The following is a 21,008-nucleotide window of genomic DNA, read 5'->3' as shown; positions in this document are numbered from 1 at the left end:
CATGTACAAAAGAGTGTGAGAAGTACCAGGCACCCAGAGATCTCAGCAATAATCTCAACCTACCATCAATTCACCAAAAACACTTGTTCTTAACTTGCATAGGATTTTATTTGCTTGGATTTGTTAGGGGGAGAAATCGAAATGTTGTAAATCTGGAGGAACACCATAGCAGCGATGTTCTAGGTAAGAGGTTTACCGCAGTCAAAGATCTAAAACAGCATCTATAGAATTAGTGGACATCTGTTTTAATTACAATTTGTTTTCTTCACATAATTTCTTAAATAGACTAATAAAAACACATTAGTATATAGTTACCTTTAGGTTTTTTTTTTTCACATAGCAAATATCAATATAATCTAGAAGGGAGCATCAATAATTTGAGATTTTTATCTATGCCATGAGGTTTACACCATGTTTAAGCAAAAATGAACAAACATATATTTTGTGCTCTCGACAGTCTTACAGACTAAGGGAATGGGCTTACTTGGGATTTCGTTTTAAGATGATAAACTACCAAACTGATAATTATTTGGTTTTGCTTGTTTTAAATTGAGCTTCAACTCCAAAATGCTGTTTGCTTTAACTTCGGCTCTAAACAAAGAACTGGAAGGAACACACCGAAGCTTGATTAAATATGGAAGATTCTTTGGTAGAAAGCATTCCCTTATTTGGCCCCAAACACGGTTGTATATGTCTTCCCACCTCTGTTCTGCTATTGATTTTTGTCCAGCAAAAGAGAGCACTGATGGTAAGGCACCCCGAGGCTGCTCCGCTCAGGCGCTCCTTGTAGACATTCTTCAACATGGGAAATATTTTCAAACAAGTACATCGGTTCTACAAAAAATTTGTAAGGTAGTCTCACGTGTCGCTCAAACACGCGCAACAGGCGTTTCACATGAAAATAGATTTCTGCTCCTGTTACCCAGCTAATGGCACCAATTGTCCTCTTTGCCTTGAGCATATCGACATTACTTATGGTAGGAACAGCTGACCCTTATAAATCAATGAATCAATGCGGATTGATTCTTTGCCCCCGAGGGTAGCTTTCCTTGAAACGCAGAGTGGGTTCAAGCTCACCCATAAACACGGGAGGCCCTGACACGCTGCTCTGGTGCGGTGTCTAAAGAGAGAAGTGTGGTTGAGTGTTGTGTTAGGTAGAGACAATGACATAAAATATACCGAGGATGCGTTTCCTAAGGGAAGTTGGTTTATTCAATGTCAGAAAAAACATTTTCTAAGGATAAGCTCAAAGTTTAAACTGTCACCTACTAGAATTTTAGGCTTTGGGGGGAAATAGTGGATTCTGGGGCCATTTCGTGACAACGTCAATATGAAGACTTCATTTTCCACATGAGAGAATAACTGAATCGTGGGAAAGACACATTCTTACAGTAACACTGCATTTTCCGCATAAAATTAGAAGCATGAATATTTGCTACACTTTCATCCCAGTCACAATGAAGGCTAAAGAAGGAAAAAAAATATCAAAAGTTTCTTCACAGAATTAAGAAGTTTTTCATTGATCAAACAACTCTTTCTTTCATTGTAGGTCCTTTTGTCAGTGGCAGAAATAGCGATTTGATGCTTTTTAAGATAGTTTGGGTTTTCAAAGAGAAACTTTGCTACTTTCCTGTGCAAATTACATGGTATTCTGTTAAAACCGCCCTACAGAAAGGAGTTTCGGAAAAGATATAAGAAGGAAGAGCGATGCAAAATGCTTTCATTTTAGAGTAGCTGGGTTTCAGTGCTTCCAACAGAACCAACAGAAGAAGAAATCGGAAATATTTTCTCCCTCGTAAGACATATATCACTCCTGAAATTTTTACAAAATCAACTGAGGCAAATTAGGGGTTTCAAAGCTAGTCACCTTATAAGTTGTTAGGAAAAAATTTGCATTTAAATTGCTCTGTGCAGCTACTTTGAGATTTTCCCCTGGAATGTTTATGGCTCTTTTTTTTTTCATTAATACTTAAAAAATACAATTTCATAACCAGTGTATTACTACATCTAGTTGTATTACGAACAGGCACTTCATTTCATAAAATAGAAACATTCAAAGTGGTTTTGGTCGACCAATCACTCGGTCGGAATACTTGAATTCTTCATATTGAATACTTACTAGTGAAGTTAATCTGAAACCATATCAACTCTCCATTTCTGTTACAGAAACTAGGTCATTAATAGCTGTAACATAAGGAATAACTTCCATTCCTATATGTTTTATCCCTAGGAGTGAAGATTGTCCAGCACTTCTTGGAACTTTTCCCCCCAAAATATTTTATATGTATAAAAATACAGCAGATTTCTTTTTAATAGATAAATCTTGAGTATTATTTCAATAACTCACTTTTACATATTCCAGAGATGTAGATATAAGAAAATATTAAATGTGCAAAATGCTCTTTCATATGTACATTTGAAAATACGATGTAATAATAGCTTTAGACTTGTATAAAAAGTCATTGGGGGGGAAAGTCTTCAATGTCAGAAAATCCGGTTAGATTAGAGCTTTTGCTTGAGGAATTGTAAACAAACTTTTTAAAATGCTGAGAGTTTTCTCAGTTCTTTCCAACCAAGACACTCTCGAACACATCAAGTCCTGCTTTGAAGTAAACCTGAGCTGAATTAATGCTGTTCAACACCTCTGACAGGGCTTCTTGAAGGGTCTCATTTGATGCGAGTAACTTGCAGCGCTCCCGCGCCCCCAAGAGTGTTGCAAACTGGCTTGTCTTCTCATCAAGGTGGTACAGGATATTTCTGGAAAGAAATCAGGAATGTGTAAATGTCTTAAACACAACGCTATTTTCATATCAACCGTTGTAATAAATATCTCCAAGCAACAGTGGTATTTGCAGTAAATGAAGAAACTACAAAAACACAATATCATTTTTCAGCCTCTCATGAATTAATGGATATACGCATTGATCATCAAGTTTCCCATAGTGGCGTGAGATAGACGTCATGTGCCCCCTCATGGAAGTATACAACACTCTTTATGAGCTAGAATAGTTTTGCTAAAAATGTTGAATCTGTATCTGATGAATCTTCTAAATCTAATCGCCAATAAAGACGACAGACAAATACCTTAAAGGATGTAATGATGTGTCATTAGCAAATGCAAACAGAGGGGTGGGGGTGGGGAGGAGAACTCTGTAGGGCAAATGATCCATCTCATTCAACAAATAAATTGCAAAAAAACAAAAAAAAACAAAAAAAAAAGGGAAGGAAAAACCTCCAGACTAGGGTTTGTCGACCTCAGGCTCTTGACATTTGGGGCTGGATAATTCTTCATTGTGCAGCTGTCCTATGCATTGCAGGATGTTAGCAGTATCCCTGGTTTTTCCCACTAGATACCAGGAGCCCTCTCCTTTAGTCGTGTCAGTCAGTTCAGGCTGCTATAAGAACACCACCTGCTGAGTGGCTTAAGCAACAAAGGTTTATTTCTCACAGTTCAGAGGCTGGATGTCTGAGACCTAGGAGCCAGCACGGTTAGGCTCTTGGTTGGAGTCCTCTTCCTGTTTCCATTCTCATAAGACTTTCCGTGGTGCGTGCAGAGAGAGAAGAGGTCCTGTGTCTTCTCCTCTTTCCATAAGGGCATGTCCCATTAGGGGGGCCCCACCTGCATGAACTCACCTCCCGAAGGCCCCACCTAAATACCGACACACTAGGGTTAGGGTTTTAACTCATGTATTTTGGGAGGATACTAACATTCATTCAGTCCATAGCACTTGTGAAAACCAAAAATGTCTCCGGACTGCCAAGACTGTCCCTTACAAGGGGCAAAATTAATTCTGATGGACAGCTACTGCTTTAGACCAAAAGCAATATATCTACCGGTCATAAAGTCTGGACTTTACCAGGTCTTTACTCAAACAAACTGTTCATAAAATGAGAAAGTGCACAACTGAATTCTAATTGGAGATTCGTTAGTATTAAGGAATTGTTAATGTTTTAGGTGTGACGATGGTATCATCAGCATGTTTTCAAAAAGTGCCCTTATTTCTTAGAAATACATGTAGTAATATTTGCAAATGAAAGGTTTTATCACGTGTAAGATTTTGCTTCAAAAGATTCAGGAGAAAAAGAAGGGAGTAGAGCCATGGACAGTGTAGATGGAACGAGACTGACCATTAGTTAATACTTGCGGAAATTGGGTAATAGAATACGTTACACATATAACTCTCTTCTTTTGTATATATTTGATATTTAGAATGCTATCTTCTCATAAGAGTGAAATGAATATTAAATGGTGCCCTGAAATTTATCCAAATATTTTAGAAAGAAGAATCTGGCTTTGGGCAAATCTAAAGTGACAGATTTTTTTTCTAGCTATCGATAGATTTTTTTATCAGTGATATATAGAAGGAGATTCACTTGGGCAGAAAACTATGGATTATTGTATCATTTGACTTATACCCAACCCAAATTAGCTGAAATTCTACAGTCTAATAAGAGAGGGTATCATTAAAATACAGTTGTCTAATTGTCAAGTTAAAAGTGAAAGGCAACAGAAGAAGGGTTACCATTGAAAAGGTCAGAAATAGTGAAAGGGACTATAAGGAAAAAGAGGGAAACTGAGTGGGGGAAAATTAGAGAGGGAGACAAATCATGAGAGATCCCTAATTCTGGGAAACACACAAAGGGTTGCGAAGGGGAGGTGGGTGGGGCGATGGGGTACCTGGGTGACAAGCCCTAAGGAGGGTACATGATGGGATGAGCACTGGGTGTTATACTGTATGTTGGCAAATTGGCTTTAAATTAAAAAAAAAAAAAAAAAAAAAGAAATGGTCAGAAAAAAGTTCCTAATAGAGAATATTTGAATGTCTTCTTGAATCACTGGCTACAAAGATTTAGGGAAGGAACGGGGTGGAAAGCAGAGAGAGCACCCTACATAGGAGGGATGGTATACACAGAGGCACACATTTCTAGAATAGCCTGGGCTGCCCAGGGGACCCGTGCCAGTGATTGTGAACGACCACGGTGCAAGGCCAGAGCGGGCAGCCATGGAGAAGAGCTCAGGGAGCAAGCCCTGTCCATCCTAGGAGAGCTTCCATACCAAGTTAGGGGAATCAATCACACCTCCTCTTGTAGGCATAAGAAACAGTGAGAGGTTTTAAGCCAAAGAGAAAGGGTACGGAATTTTATCTGGAACGATCGATCACTTTGCAACAGGAAGCCTGGAGAACCACATGGTCCAGGAGAAGGGTGACAAAGACGTGAGTTACACGGCGATGGCTCATTTGGAGAAGATGAACTGAGGGCCACGATACAGACTGAACTGATTTATACTTTCCCTGACGCTAACCTCCACTTGTACAGAGTTCTGAACTCTTATTTCTTATCTCATCAAAACCCTTCTGCCTCAGTTTCTCCTGACCTCCCACTTTGTGCTCGGCCCCATATCTAATCCATCATCACGCGTGCCAGAACCCTGCAGGTCCTCCCTTTTCCTTACGTCTCTGAGGGTAGTGACTTCCCCATCTTTTCAGGGTCTTTCCTTCTCTGCTGGGGGTCCCTGAGCTCTATATTTTCAAGGATATGTCAGGATATCATCACTTTATACACCAGGGGGTTGGGAAATACGTTACTTCTTTATCACGTCTCTTTTAGTGTTGGGATTAGAAGAGATCTTCAGGCACGGTGGTTTCATTTACTTAAATTTTTATCAGGCTTGGCTCAGTGATGGGCACTCAGCAGATCCTCAGTAATCTTGGTGGAAATCACATCAATCCAGTTTATTTTGCATTTTAAGCTCTAGCTATCTAAGAATAAAACTGTCTTACATTTGTCTTTAGGGGAAAAATTTAAGTTGACTCTAAGTACGCAGTGGGTGGCAGCAGAACAGATCGTTAGACTCAGAGGCTATTTCAATGAATTTTTCAAAACAGATCATTTAAAATGAGGACTATCTCTAATAATCCAATATCCTTGACGTTTGTATCTATGAGTAAACTTGGCATGGTATGAATTAAATAGAACAGAGCAAGAAAGGTTCTTTCTAGATTCCAAACATTCTTGAATTCAGGTATAAATGTTTATTAAGAAACATACATTCCCCTGAATATGAGAGGGAGAAAAACATCTTCCAAATGGAGTGGCAAGTGGGATATGAGCAGTTCTCTGAACAGAAGTTGTACTCAGAACTTTGGATCTAGTTCCTTAATTAAAACATGCTTTTTAAAATAGAGATTTTGGGATCCCTGGGTGGCTCAGTGGTTTAGCACCTGCCTTTGGCCCACGGCGCAATCCTGGAGACCTGGGATCAAATCCCACGTCAGGCTCCCGGTATGGAGCCTGCTTCTCCCTCTGCCTGTGTCTCTGCCTCTCTCTCTCTCTCTCTCTCTCTCTCTATGTCTATCATAAAAAAATAAAGAAATACATCTTTTAAAAAAATAATAAAATAGAGATTTTCCTCCTGCCATTCCCATAGTATTCATACAGTTAAAGAGATTGTCAGAGGAAGCCATCCAGCCGTACTAATGTACTCGTGGGAGCCATTATACGCGTACCTAGGTACAGTATCCACATGTACACGTCTTTCTACGTGAAAAAGTTTTGACTTTATTAAAATAAAATAGCGAGGATTAGGGAAATGCCTAATGACAATTTCCCTAAATATTAGTTCTGCTAGTTATACATCATTAAGGTGGGAGGGGTTGCATAATAAAAGAAATGAAATAATACAGAGGAACCTTGAAACAACCATGGAGTTTTTCCAAACAGAGATAATATGGCCTCAGATAGTCACATGTATTCTTCTACATAACAGACTATCCAAAGGTTACTTTTTTCATGTTTACATAATCTTTCTCAATTGCATTTTTATTTATTTTAATTTTTTTTAAGATTTTATTTATTTATTCATGAGAGACACAGAGAGAGAGAGGGGTGGGGGCAGAGACACAGGCAGAGGGAGAAGCAGGCTCCATGCAGGGAGCCCGATGCGGAACTCGATCCCGGGACTCCAGGATCACGCCCTGGACTGAGGCAAGCGCTAAACCACTGAGCCACCCAGGCGTCTCCCCCCTACCTTTTTTTACATTATTCTTAATTGCATTTTTAAAAAGGAGGGGGTTTTTAGTATGAGGATGCCTACCAGATTTTTGAGTTCATAATAAGACATTTAAACAGGCAAACATATACACATGTATATATGATAAAGGAAAATGATTTAATAATTAAGATCTTTTAAGGACAAAAATAGTTTAAAATATATTTTAATTATTTAATCTTTTAAAAAGTACTCCTTTATAGACAACTTATACTGCTTTACCAATAAGAATGACTACATTAGTAGAGTATTTGTAGTTTTAAATTTTCTCCTTCTACTTTATCAGTTTTCTGTTTAAAAATAAATCATTCCTTAGCAAATATATTTCCAGAATGTAAGAGTGCAACAGATATTTTCAAAAGCTGTACCAAATACTTCCGTTCTTAGAAGGCATGTTGTTAAGGATGCTGACAAACAAACATATTATAATCTGTGTTATCCAGAACAGCCTCTGTTTTTTAAAAAGATTTTGTTTATTTATTTGAGAGAGAGAGTGAGAGTGGGTTGGGGACACAGAGGGGAGTGTGAAGCAGACTCCTTGCTGAGCAGAGAGCCTGACATGGGACTGGACCCCAGGACCCTGAGGTCATGACCTGAGCAGAAGGCGGACATTTAACGACTGAGCCCCCCAGGAGACCCCAGAACTACCTCTTAAATGAGTTGAATGAGTGCAATTAATATATTATGGGGAGCGTGTTTAATAATTTTTATCCTAGTATAGTGACCTTTCCACATTTTCAAAACCCACTGGCACAAAATACATTTCTACATATACATTCTATGGTTATTAAATGTTAAATATTATTAATATTAAATTTAATGATAAGATATTAATAAAACATGCTCATAAAAGGTTACAGGATTAATCCCTCAATGACAATCCATTTAAGCATGAGCACAATCTCTAATATACATGTAAAATTCCAGCATAACTACTATAAAATATCTAGAAGAGTGGTAATGTTGAATAAAAATACCCCATTGAAAGATGGTTAGGTCTGAAACACGAGAAATATGATCTCATTTTTTTTTTCAAACAGGAAAGCAATATATATACTTCTTAAAGACCAATGCGATGGAGTCTGTAGTGTGCCAACATTTGCTTTTCCTAAGTGGTAAGCAACACAGTAACATAGTTTTATAATGACTGTAAACAAGTCATGTGAATAGAAATGGATCCTTTTTTGGTTTGTGAAATTCCACAAGGAGCAAAACACATCTTCCATATGTTACATGATTCAAGTAGTAAGCTGTGGCAAGCTATTATGTAAGATAAACACTCACATCTATTTCTACCCAAATTGGATACAAATCAGCATAAAACTACGGATACTGAGATTCTACTTGAAGATGCGTAAACAGATTCTTTCATCATAATGTAAGAGAAAACTTTTATCTGATATAACGTATGTTAGTTGATCCTTATTATGATAGAAAGTTTTTTTTTTTTTTAACCTGGATAGATTGCTTTACCTTATTAAACAAATTGGGGATAACGAAGATATATTCTTTAAATTTTAAAGAATAATTTCTCCTACTGATTTCCAGAGGGAGTTCTTTTTTTCCTTTGTGTGTCTGTACTAAATGTGTACCATTTAGCTTCCTGCTTATATAAAATAAATTTCTGCATTTGGAGAAAAGTACCCTTTTCATAAAAGTACCCCCACAGTATTTTAGTTTTAATATTTGAATAGAAGACAAAAATCAAAACCCAGGCATATTCTTATATTTCATCACATACATTTCCATATATTTCTTAGTTTCTGCACATTTTCCTACATACTCATTAACTCTGAGTACCCCAGGATCATCTCTGGGGGGGACAAAAATACTGTACCATTTTATAATATGCAAATGATTCTTGCCTTTGAAAATCACATTAGGTCGACGCTTCTGATGGAAGCTTCTAAGCCAAAAGCTCTTTGCATTCCCATGTATGTCACCAGAATTGAACCTCAGTTAAATGGAAGTAACAGATTTCAACAAATTATACTCTATGAGAGTACTCAAGCATGTCTTGCTTTCTCAATGCTGGGTCCTATTTTTCAGCTTAGGGCAGACTAGGAATTGGCAAAAGGCACGTGTCTGGCAGGAAAATAGGGTGGAGAAAAAGCAAGAAAATAGACTTGAAGAGTTTCCATGTCGAATCTGCTCTTTACAACCAAAAGGAATTATATTCTTTAATGAATCATTCCTGCTCTCATACACACCTGCTTTAGTCCAGTTCAGAAAGTTTCCTCGTAGAGAGAATGCACTGTGTTATTAATTCAATAAATCACCACCCTATTTGCATACACACAACATGTATCTCAGTATGGCATGTAGAGACATCAGACCTAATTAAAATATTATTTAATTGAAATCATTTTTGTAGTTATCGTGTTTAAAATAACATTAATTCCACCCTCATGCCTATCTTCCCTCATCTGTAACAATTTGGATCTTATAAATGTAATTCATACAGTCATCCTGACCCACACACAACACAAAGAGACTACTAAAAGGAAAGTGTAATACATTATTGATGACACTAATGAAATTACAACACACATCACTCATTTTAATGGGTCTGTTTCAATGACACATCACGGTGACCAGAAAAGAGCAGTGCCAAACTCAGAAACCTAATTAATAACTCACGCAGCATCAGTAAAGGAGAGGAAGCATCTTTACTCAACTGTCAAATCTTTTCCATTCAGCTAAGGCAAAGGAAAACTGAAGAAAATGAATTCTGAAACAAAGGGAGCTAAAGTCTTCATGAGTCATTTCCTTGCGTGTGAATTAGCAAATTAATGATGGAAACGATGACTCTCTTTCAAATGTTCCCTCTTATATTCATAAATGGGCACAGGATGCCACTCATCCTAAACTTAAATTAACATTCATTATACTTCATGTTGAGAAACTCCTAAATGAAATCACAGTAAATAATAAGCCATGTCTTTCAAAATTGATTGGGAATACATGCTGCATGCCAAGACAGAAAACCAGCTCAATTTTTATGTTTGTGGCTAATTCTTTTTAAGGATCATACTAACTGCACTCCATAGTTAACAGTGGCTTGCTGTACTTACATCAACATTAGGGAAGACGATTTGACTTGGATACTAGGTCAGTGAGAATTCACAAAATACATGGCTGTGCTACTTAAAGAACAAATACCTTTTCAACTAAGTTTGAATTTGGTCTACATTTGCAAAAACGGAATGAGAATGTACGACCATTATGATATCGTCAAGCCACAAACTCACTCCGTAGACAACCGAGAACGAATAACGGGTGTAGATGGTTTACAAAACGGGTTGTCGTTATTTCTCTCCTTCTGTGCAGGCCTCCTCCAAACATGACTGCAGCTCCAACCAACCAATAAATGGAGTCTATCTCCTTGCCTACTGATTCTGGGTTGGTTTTAATATTTGCTTTGGCCGATAGAAGTTGGCATACGTGGTGAGCCTATGCCTCACAAGGTGTGTGCGCTCCCTCCCTTTCTCCAAAACCCTGACAAACCACCATGCGAATGATCCTGTTAGCCGGCTAGAAGAAAAGAGAACAGGGACACCTGGGTGGCTCAGTGGTTGAGCAACTGCCTTTGGTTCAGGTCCTGATCCTGGGGTCCTGGGATCAAGTCCCACATAGGGCTCCCCACAGGGACCCTGCTTCTCCCTCTGTCTACCTCTCTACCTCTCTCTCTGTGTCTCTCATGAATAAATAAATAAAATCTTAAAAAAAAAAAAAGAAAGAAAGAAAGAAAAGAGAACACACAGAGCAGAGAGTGAGGCCCTCCTAGACTAGCTAGCTAGCCTCCAGCCAAGTTGGCCCCAGGAGCCCTTGCTCGCAGACATAAAAACAGCTGGAAAGATCCCCAGCCTGGCCCAGATCAGAAGAATCACCCAGCTGAGTCCAGCCTAGATGGCCATATTGAAGAATTACAGACAAAATAAATAGTTAAGTCACTAAATTTGGGGGTGATAGTCAATGGGGCAATAAATGACTGATATGAGTGATAGTGTTTTACTTCCCTGTGGGAAGGGAAAGGTAATGTTGCTCTAGGCATCAGTTCTCTATCCTCTCCTGTGGACTCCACAGTTCTTTACCTGTTTAGCTGAATTTGAAAGAGACTGTTGAGAAATCATGCCAAACAGTCCTCACGATGTTTGCATTACAAAGCTAGGATATCTGCGTGCATTCATTTGCAGTTTTAAGGTCTGATTGGAGTATCAGGTGAGATTTTCCCACTCACCAAAAAATAAGTTAATCCTTATGGCATAATGTAGGTTTTTTTTTTTTTTTTTGGTTTGTGTTGTGTTTTGTTTTAATAGGGATCATCTTGCTGACGTACAACCCAAGAAATGAACAAAAACATTCTGTTTGCATCACAATTACATATCAGAGAGGGCAGAGACAGTAGACTGTATTCTATGTCTCAAAGACTTCTCAGCCTGTCTAATTGATATGATTATAAAATTAAAAATATAAAATATTTCTCAAGAGAAGCTCCCTGAGGAGAGGATATCTTTTAAGATATTCAAGGAAGACTCCGTTGCATGGCGCCATGCTTGGTGGTTTATCAATAAAGAAAAATTATATTTTTGCACTCAAAAATTTTCCATTAAATCAAAAGGGGGCCCAGTTATCAGACAAAGATTAATTAACACAAACCTTAGCACCTTTCGGAATTTGATCACTTTTTCCCCACACTCATGTAATTGTTTTCTTGTCTTAATTTCATGACTGTTTTTTCCTTTCCATCTTACCTTTTTTACCTGTATGTATGGCTTAGACCTCAAAATTTAGATGACTCTTCTTTCATAACTTATTTAGAACTCCTTCTTAGTATGTGAGTTTCTATCATCAGCACCCTCTAAGGAAAATTTCATTTGAATAACCTATGGGCACTTCGTGATTAACATAACAATACATTTCCGTTAATCTATACCCCAAATATTTGCATTTTCCTTTTCTCCATTATTCTTTCCTTACCTTCCTTACCTTTAGTAAACAGCAATGCTGAGGCCACAAAACCAAACAAAGTAAGTAATTCAGGTTTTTCTTCCTTTAGTTTTTTATTTCAATAATGAAAAGGATGTGAACTATTTGTTTTGAAAAATTCACTCTGAAGGCAAAAGATGATAACTTAGGCTGTGTCTATTTAAACAAAGTGAGTAATTGAGCCAATATTGATCTTTTTTGCTTATTCTACTCAACAGCCCTTATTAAATGTCTAATATGAGTAAGTTGCTGTGTTAGGTGCTCAAAGATAGAAAAGAGTTTACAGTCTATGTTGAAAGCAAGCACATGATGAATAAATTAGTATTTTAATAGATTTTCTATTTAATGCACTTAGGATGCATTATATGGTATGAGATTAATTAATTTCATATCTTTTTTTTATTTTTATTTTTTTTTTTTATTTTTTTTTTAATTTCATATCTTTTTTTAATTTCATATCTTAAAAATGTTTCACTTTATTTTATACGTGTATATTTACATATGTATCTTAGACTGCTAGAAACCATTGCTTTGTTATAAATGTTTTTGTGTATCTTGTCTCTCCAACTATATTATATGCTCTTTATGGGCAAATTCTGTAAATATTCTATGCAGTGTTCATCACATGTCTTATGGTTTGTGGGAAAATCTGCAGGGTTAGATCCTGAGAGTATCCGTTTAACTTGGCTTATCTGATTCCAATCGCCACCCTATTGATTTAGATAACATAGTCCTAATCAAATCAGCATAAGGTAATTCCTTAATCAAATGGATTATTTCAACAATGGGCATATGCTGGCAACTGATTTGAAGGGAAACTTCAGGATTCTAAGAGCAGCAGTTCCTTGTTTTTTTGAGAGAATCACTAAAGCTAATCCCTTTTCTGCTTTTGAATAATATGGGTTATGGATATGAACTCTGCAAACAGTACATCCCCTTTTTTTTCCAACAGGAGGAAAATCAGCTTTGACATGATACCAGGGAAGCAGACCTGAGAGACAGAAATATATTCCCTGGTCATATGATAGAGATGCTGAATCAAACCAACCTAAAATCTGCTTTTTCTCTTGACTTTCAATTATATGAGTAAGATACTTTACTACTTTGTGTAGGGTTTTATGCTACTTTACATTAAATGTATCCAGATATACAATACTTATTAATTATATAGTTATTAAACTTATTTTCCATTTTAATAGCTATAGATATTTTGTAACCTGAAGACTTTATTTAGTTTATGTTTGAAAATAACCTCAAATTGAATATGTAAAAGAATAATCTGAGAAAATTTTAAATCTGCTGAAGAAATTCAGATGCAGTGGGTCTGAGATACATTAGAGGAGTCTGCATTTTTTCCTGCTTCATTACTGAAACTTATTGGGTGATACTGACACACCCTTAACAATTCCCTCCAGTGAGTTTACTCAGAAACTTGTTTCCAAACAGGTTTTTTCCAGTGACATGTGCCATTATATACAAAATTACATCATTTAATTAACAGTATGTAAATAATGACATATTAAGTTTAAAAGACAGTTATTCCTATAAAAACAGAACTGAATGCATTAGAAAGACTCACAAGTATTAACTGTTGAAATGAAAATATTTGATTATATGTGGAGAGATAAATGAAAAGATTATTAACAAAGGGAAGGAAGGAATTTTTTTAGAAGCCCCTATTTCCTGCTCTAAGATGAAGAGACAACCTGGAAATCTTAAATGATGCATCATTAGTGTGGCTTAAACAGGAAAGCAAATCTAGAATTTCAACTCTTAGAACAGTAGTCAAAAAAAAAAAAAAAAAAAAAGCCTTGGTCTTATAGCGAAGATTGGTAAAATATTTCAGTTCAAATAAACTGCCTTTTCAATCATTTGTCCATTGACAGGTTCTGATTATGTCAGATAAAAGGATATGTACCTTTTAGGCAATATATAATCAGATCTTTACTCCTAAAAATGGAAAGGCAAATAGGTATCATTTTGAGTTCCAATTCTCATAGACTGGTGGTCTTGCCTTGAAGTGCTAGGTTGACAATGGATTGGTGGCTACCTCGGGCCCCAACATAAAAGAGCTCTATTATTACTTAAGCTCTTATTTGCAGACCCTCCCTCACTTAAGATTATTTAGTCCATTCTCTTGGTAATAATGCACAGATTTCTTGAAGTAATCAAGGGATGTATAAACCAAGCTATCATAAAAAAGGGAGAAAGTAATAATTATTTGGTTTTGCTAATTAACATATAGTCAACTCCAGTAACCCATTCTTAATTTATATGCTAACTTCTCTAGTTTTCCTGTTTATGAATTTGAATTAACTGAACACTTTCTAAAATTCTCCTTTACTAGGTGCTCTAGACTGTCAACTTCTTAAAACAATAGTCCAAATTGTTATTAATCAATTATATTATATTTAAAGAAAATAATTAAAATGTATGTATTTTTCTTCAATAACTGTTTCACAGATATTAGCTCTTTTGCAAGGTATAAATGTCACTAAAATAAAAAGTACCTTTTGAAGTAATTGACTTGATTCAGTGAGTTCAATTACATTACTCTATATCTACCTTCTTTCTTGAGTCCTAATATTTAATGTATGCAAAAAAATAATTCATGCAGTTCTTAACTGAACTCTTTGGAACTGTGGCCTCAAATAGAGAGGAAGAAAAGTAATTTGTTCTTTGCCCTGAACATCTGGATGAAATTTTGTTCCAAACTTAATAAATGTTATGGCAGACCCATTAATCCAATATTCTGAAAGTATTACTAAGTGAATTCTGAGCCATACGAAGGCAAAGACCTCTAGTCATAGACTGTGTCTGAAGTATGTAAATGTTGGGCAATCTGTGAGAGGATTGTTGAATTCTATAAATTGCATTGAGATGATTAAATCTATATGATGGATAGGTTATAGAATTTTAGGATTTTTAACATTTTAAAAAAGAACAGATCCAAGAAAATCTACCTTTGGATAGAAACAGGAGAAACAATATAGTAACAACAATACTAGTCTTATAATGTCTAAGAAAATCTAAGAAGAATTTTATAATAGAAGATGATAGAAATCAAAGAAAAGTAATTACCTCAAGAGCTCACTCAGGGAGTATGTATTAAGCATGAAGGACTGTGTGGAATACAAAAGAATTAGAGAACTTCACTCAATTTCAAAGGAATTTTTAAGTTTTAAGTGGGAAAGAATAGTTTTGGAGCTGTTTTCTTCTGCATATGTGGCTTTCTTACCTAAGTCAAAGCAAACTCTGAAGTTAGACAATACTACCAGTTTTTCTTGCTCAAAAGACCGCAAAATGTAAAATAAATTTCTAATAATTTTGTATATTTTGTCTTCTTTCCTTCAGAAAGAGACAATTCGTCTGTTTAACCTGTAAAGATACTAAAAAATGATAGACTGATTATTTATATGAAGATTTAAATGGACATCATAGCCTATTATGTAACTTCACATTGTTTTGTTTTCCATAATTAATTATATTTGATAATTCTTCACCTTATATAGAGTCAGATGTCAATAGTTTCCAAAATATATCTTATGAACAGATAGAACTAATTACTAATACTGTGACTACTAGCTTAAAATTAAAATATACTGCAGACCTAGTTTTTTTTTCCTCCATTATTTTAGAAACACTTATAAAATTTCAATTAAAAGTAAATGGAAATATATATAAATATATAAATCTAAATCTATATATTTTCTGCTAATTTGAGAAATAGAAGATAAGAGGATAGATGGTTCAAACAAGTACGTACCCAGTTTTATTTAGGCTTTTTTTCTTTTTTCTTTCTTTCTTTTTTTTTTTTTTTTTTTTTAAGTAGGCTCCATGTGCAGCAAGAACCCAATGGAGGCTGACACCCATGGCCCTGAGATTAAGACCTGACCCGAGATCAAGAGTCAGCTGCTTAATCAACAGAGTCACCCAGGTACCCCACAATTTTATTTTGGTTTTAATTTTTAACTGAATTTTCAGATAATTCATGCTTTAAAAATCAGTGTTGACTCTATAATTCAAATTACTTATTTTGAAGTAAAGAGAAAATTATTTATCAGAATAAGGCATGTTGGGAACTTGCAGTCAGTAATTAGCTTCAACACTAATATATTTTGTATCTATTAAAAATAATGAAGATTACTGAACAGTTGAACCCAAACACAAGGTAAACCCATGACAAGAGAAAAATAATGATTTTTTTCATCTTTAAGTAAATCAAATAATTGTGATATAGACACACTCATCACATAATTTTTTAATCATGTCAAATCTTATTCTTAATCACATATGCTTTAAAGGTTACATATTTAAAGATAAATTTATAAAATCAAGTAAACTTTGCTTTTCCTTTTCAATGGAATTTGGAAATTGTTATTTTCAGATGGAGATGTGTATATATAAATATATATTTAATATATAAATATAAATATTTATATATATGTATATATAAATATGTATATGTATATAAACATAAATACATATACATTTGCAGATATTCATGAATACACATATATATACAGACACATACATACATACAGAGAGAGAAAGAGAGATCAGTATGTAATGTTTCCCATACTGGACTATGAAGAAAAAAGTCTACATTTTATGTCCTCCTCCTAAATCAATTGAATAGTAAGCTTCTTGTTATTCTACAAAATACTACATTTATTAGTAACACAAATCAACAAGAATAAAAGAAAATGTCACTAAACAAGCATATTATGGTTTAATAGATAAAGGGCTGATTACATTGTTTTATGGGCACCAAAGTAATTACGTGAAAATAGAAAACTCTACATTATTTATAGGCTATAGAACATTTCCATGGCAGCCCGTCTTGGTATCTATTTTCAAATTACTAACTCTTCTTTCCTTTTCCCTTAATTTTAATTCTCATTATACTTGCTCTATCGAAATAGGACTTTCCTTACAGAAATTCTAATTATACTACTTATCATCATCCTACTTGACTGCATAGTATGAAGTCACCCAGATACCTAACTTTATGTGCTCAATACTGTAAAGGGCCCATTGTGATCTTTGCCTTACTGAAGGAGGAAGGATAATCTAAAAAGGGTAATGTTTGAAAAGAAAATATGAATCACATCTAAAAAGTAATTACAACAATGAAGAGAAATGGAAAAATATGAAGGAAATACTAAATAGTCAATATTAAAATCTGTTCATCTGAGTCAAGATCCTGGAGCTAGGAAGTGGTGAGAATGGGTCAAGAAGCTTAGTGTTGTAGGAAAGAGCATGGATTTTATCTTTTATTTATTTATTTATTTATTTATTTATTTATTTATTTATTATAAATAAAATCTTAAAAAAGATAACATTTTCCTCCTTACTGGTAAAATAGGATATATTACTTATAATCTGGAATTTGTATAATAATTAAATGAGCTAAAACATGTAAAGGATTTAGCTTGTGCCTGGCATATACAATAAATACTTTATAAATGGTAACTACTATTACTTGACATTTCTGGGTTTCTTGTCCCTCAACCCTTTTAATTCTCGAGTTACTTTGTCCTTAGTATTAGAGTTGTGAGATCACCAGATGATTTCTCCTGCCCAGAAAAGAGGTCATCCATAAGGAAATTTCAGGGAACAAGGGAAAGACCACTGTAAGGGTTTATCAAGATATGTATCACTCCATGCAAGAGTCTGTACCAATAAAACCATTTACCTTTTTATATTGGACTGTACCTTTAACTATCGAAAATGCCACCCATTCGCTTTTGTTATAATCACTCTACTTTCCTACTGCTTTTTTTTTTTTCAGTGAATATATTTGAAAAAAAGAAGATCATATAGCCAATAGGGATGACACACACAGAGACATATATACAACGTGTATGAAAATATATTGTTCAACTTTATTTTAAACTATTATAGAAAATGTACCTTAGTGCATTGGTAAGTTAATAAAACCAGACTCTTTGCATTTGTGATTTTTAAAGGATCATGGTAATTAGTGAATAAAAGTTTCATATATTCTGACTTGGAGATGGGAGGAAAGCCAGCTACTGGCTATGAGAGGTACTAAGGAGGGGACAGCATTCTTATGGTCTGGATGAACTAGAGCATGAATCAGATAAATTTCAGAGAAGAGCCTGACTACTCATGTTTTGCCAAGAACTCAAGGCCAACTTTATTGATTTCTTTTTAGTGCAACTATGGCATGTGATTAATGGTTTCATCATAGCACTAATTATACACCATTGTTATGCTTTGATGAAAACTTGTCTGTCCTGAGGCAGAATTTGAGAACATTGTCTTGTTTATTGTGTATTTCTCCACGCTTTTAACAAGTAGATATGTAATAAATTTGACCGCATAAATCAATAATAGTAGTAATAGTGATTCTAATATTTGTTGAGCAATTAGTCTATTGTGGGGGATCAGAATATGTCATCCCCAAATGTGACACTTGGATAAGAATTATTTTGCACTGAAGATAAATGAGAAACTATAGACACAGGAAATTCTCTATCTTCTCCAAACTCTTTTTTTTTTTTTTTTTTAATTTATGATAGTCACAGAGAGAGAGAGAGAGAGAGAGAGGCAGAGACATGGGCAGAGGAAGAAGCAGGCTCCATGCACCGGGACCCCGATGTGGGATTCGATCCTGGGTCTCCAGGATTGCGCCCTGGGCCAAAGGCAGGCGCTAAACCACTGCGCCACCCAGGGATCCCCTTCTCCAAACTCTTAATACTGGAGATGAATCTAGGTTTTATCAGGCCAAAAACAGCACCAGCAGGGATGTGTATAACAAGCCTTACTAAAACAACTCTAGTCATCTATTAGTCCCCCCCTTATTTACCTTCCTATACATTTTGTTGCCTTGGAAGCCTAACACCCTTTTATTTGAGGGTTTTGTCACTTCTCTACAATGTATTGTTCTTCGTTAAGATTCTATATAAGCCCAAGTTCTAACCACCCCTTTGAGTTACTCATCACTGAGTTTCTCTAGTGTGTTTCACATCTTAAAAAGCCCGTTTGCTTTTTCTCTCATTAATCCGTCTTTTGTCAAATTTGCTAGTTAGAGAACCTAGGAAGAAAAAGGTTTTGGTTTTTTTGTTTTTGTTTTTGTTTTTGTTTTTTTCCCTTTTCCCTATAATATGCTCAGCCATATTCTAAGCATTTTACATGTTTTAACTCATTTAATCCTCACAACAAATTAATGAAATAGGTAACATTGTTATATCCATCTTATAGAGAACAAAAATCAGCACAAAGATTGGCTTGCCCAATGGCACATTACATGGATGTAGCAGAGCCAAGATTTAGAAACATACATGAATGAAAGAGTTTTAATTTGAATATCTGCCTCTGTTTTTGGACTTCTATTAAAAACATATTCCAACAAATACTAAACTTGAAGCACATGGCTGATAGGTAGGTAGATAAAACTTCCAGAGGAAACAACAAAATAAACTTTTGTCAACATGCCAGAATAGAGCAAACCCCACCGCACAATAGCTTATAGCTTCATCAAAAGGAAAACAGCAAATAAATGTTTGTCCCTATGCAATGACAATGATTCCCTTTCAAAGTCAACTTAGATGGTCAGAGATACTTGCCTGAGGATGTTTTCTGACAAAAGAGGGAGCTGATAACTGGTACTAAGCACTTCTCTCCTCATCCTGAACAACTGAAATCTGTATCTTTCTTAATGTAACAATACCATCTTGAACCGGCAGGTATTTTTAGAGCATAATAAGGATATTGTTCTAAAATCAAGCATGAAATAAAAGAATGATAAAACCATTGTGTATGTGCTTCATAATCTCTCACTCCCCTTCTTACCTATTGTATCTCTGCTAAATGCCTGCTTCTTTTGATCGAAGAAAAGAAAGAAAAAAAAAAAAAGAAACATCACCTAATTGAGATTTTAATCATTGAGAGACTTAACATGAAAGTTTTCAAAGAATTTACCTGAAGTAAAATTGATTTAAAAGTCTAATCTGTGGATTTTCGGATAACTGCCTCTTAGTTTAAAGGGAATACAACAGGTATATTGAAAAAAAAATATTTTTTTTAAATCTTTTTTATTTTTTTTATTTTTTTTTATGATAGTCACAGAGAGAGAGAGAGAGAGAGAGAGAGAGAGGCAGAGACATAGGCAGAGGGAGAAGCAGGCTCCATGCACCGGGAGCCCGACATGGGATTCAATCCCGGGTCTCCAGGATCGCGCCCTGGGCCAAAGGCAGGCACCAAACCGCTGTGCCTACCAGGGATCCCAAGAAAAAATCTTCTTAGATAAAGTAAGCAATTGAAGATATAATGGGGAAACTAAGACAACTATAAATTGTGTTCACTACACTAAGGATGAAAATAATTTCCAAAAAAGATAGAGAGATCCAAACTAATAAGGACTGGTGGAAAAATTGTGTTTTTTGAGTGAAAGTATTGGTGATATGGAAAAAATAACAGATTAGATTGGTGCAGGGGGAGAGGTCCATGTGACTAAGTGGTGACTAGGTTAGGTATGGCAAGGTTTGGAAAAGTCATCATTTTATCAGACAGAAAGGAGGGAGGAAAAAAAACATATATTAGGGAATAATTAGGGATGAACAAAAGCATTGGAAGTAGAAGTGCTAGTTCAGTTAAAATAGTTTAGCATTGACTCTCTACCCTTCCCTAACACTCAGGTATGGCAATGCTCTGCACACCCCCTGCTGCAGCAATTCCAGCCCACAGGGCCTCCCATGATACTGGCACCTTGGTATTTCTCCACTGACCTTTGTGACATCCTTGCATGGTAACACATTGCAGTTAGGCATATGTGATTCTTTCTGATGTGGAATCCAAAGCAATTTGATTTGTGAGTAGAGACTTGGATGAATTTAGGCTAACAGATGTTGTAAATTAGCAGAAGAATATGAAAGAATCTTTCAAAGAGGGTGGAATGAGAAAATATTTTATCTTTGGATCATCTAGTTCTAAGCATATG

At 35.5% G+C, this 21,008-nt stretch overlaps 1 protein-coding gene across 5 annotated transcripts in view; it reads right to left on the bottom strand.

The window, feature by feature from the left end:
- Positions 1-224: 224 nt before the first annotated feature.
- Positions 225-21,008, bottom strand: part of NAALADL2 (N-acetylated alpha-linked acidic dipeptidase like 2) — an 880,805-nt gene continuing 860,021 nt past the window's right edge. For all 5 annotated transcript variants that reach the window (XM_072808120.1, XM_072808121.1, XM_072808122.1 and 2 more), the window contains one exon: positions 225-2,757. In XM_072808120.1, the coding sequence (XP_072664221.1) occupies positions 2,559-2,757 (199 nt within the window). In that variant the 3' untranslated portion in view covers positions 225-2,558. The remainder of the gene's footprint in view (positions 2,758-21,008) is intronic.

This window comes from Canis lupus, chromosome 31, assembly GCF_048164855.1.
Source record: "Canis lupus baileyi chromosome 31, mCanLup2.hap1, whole genome shotgun sequence".
NCBI classification, from domain to species: domain Eukaryota; kingdom Metazoa; phylum Chordata; class Mammalia; order Carnivora; family Canidae; genus Canis; species Canis lupus.
This window is presented reverse-complemented; position numbering and strand designations above follow the sequence as displayed.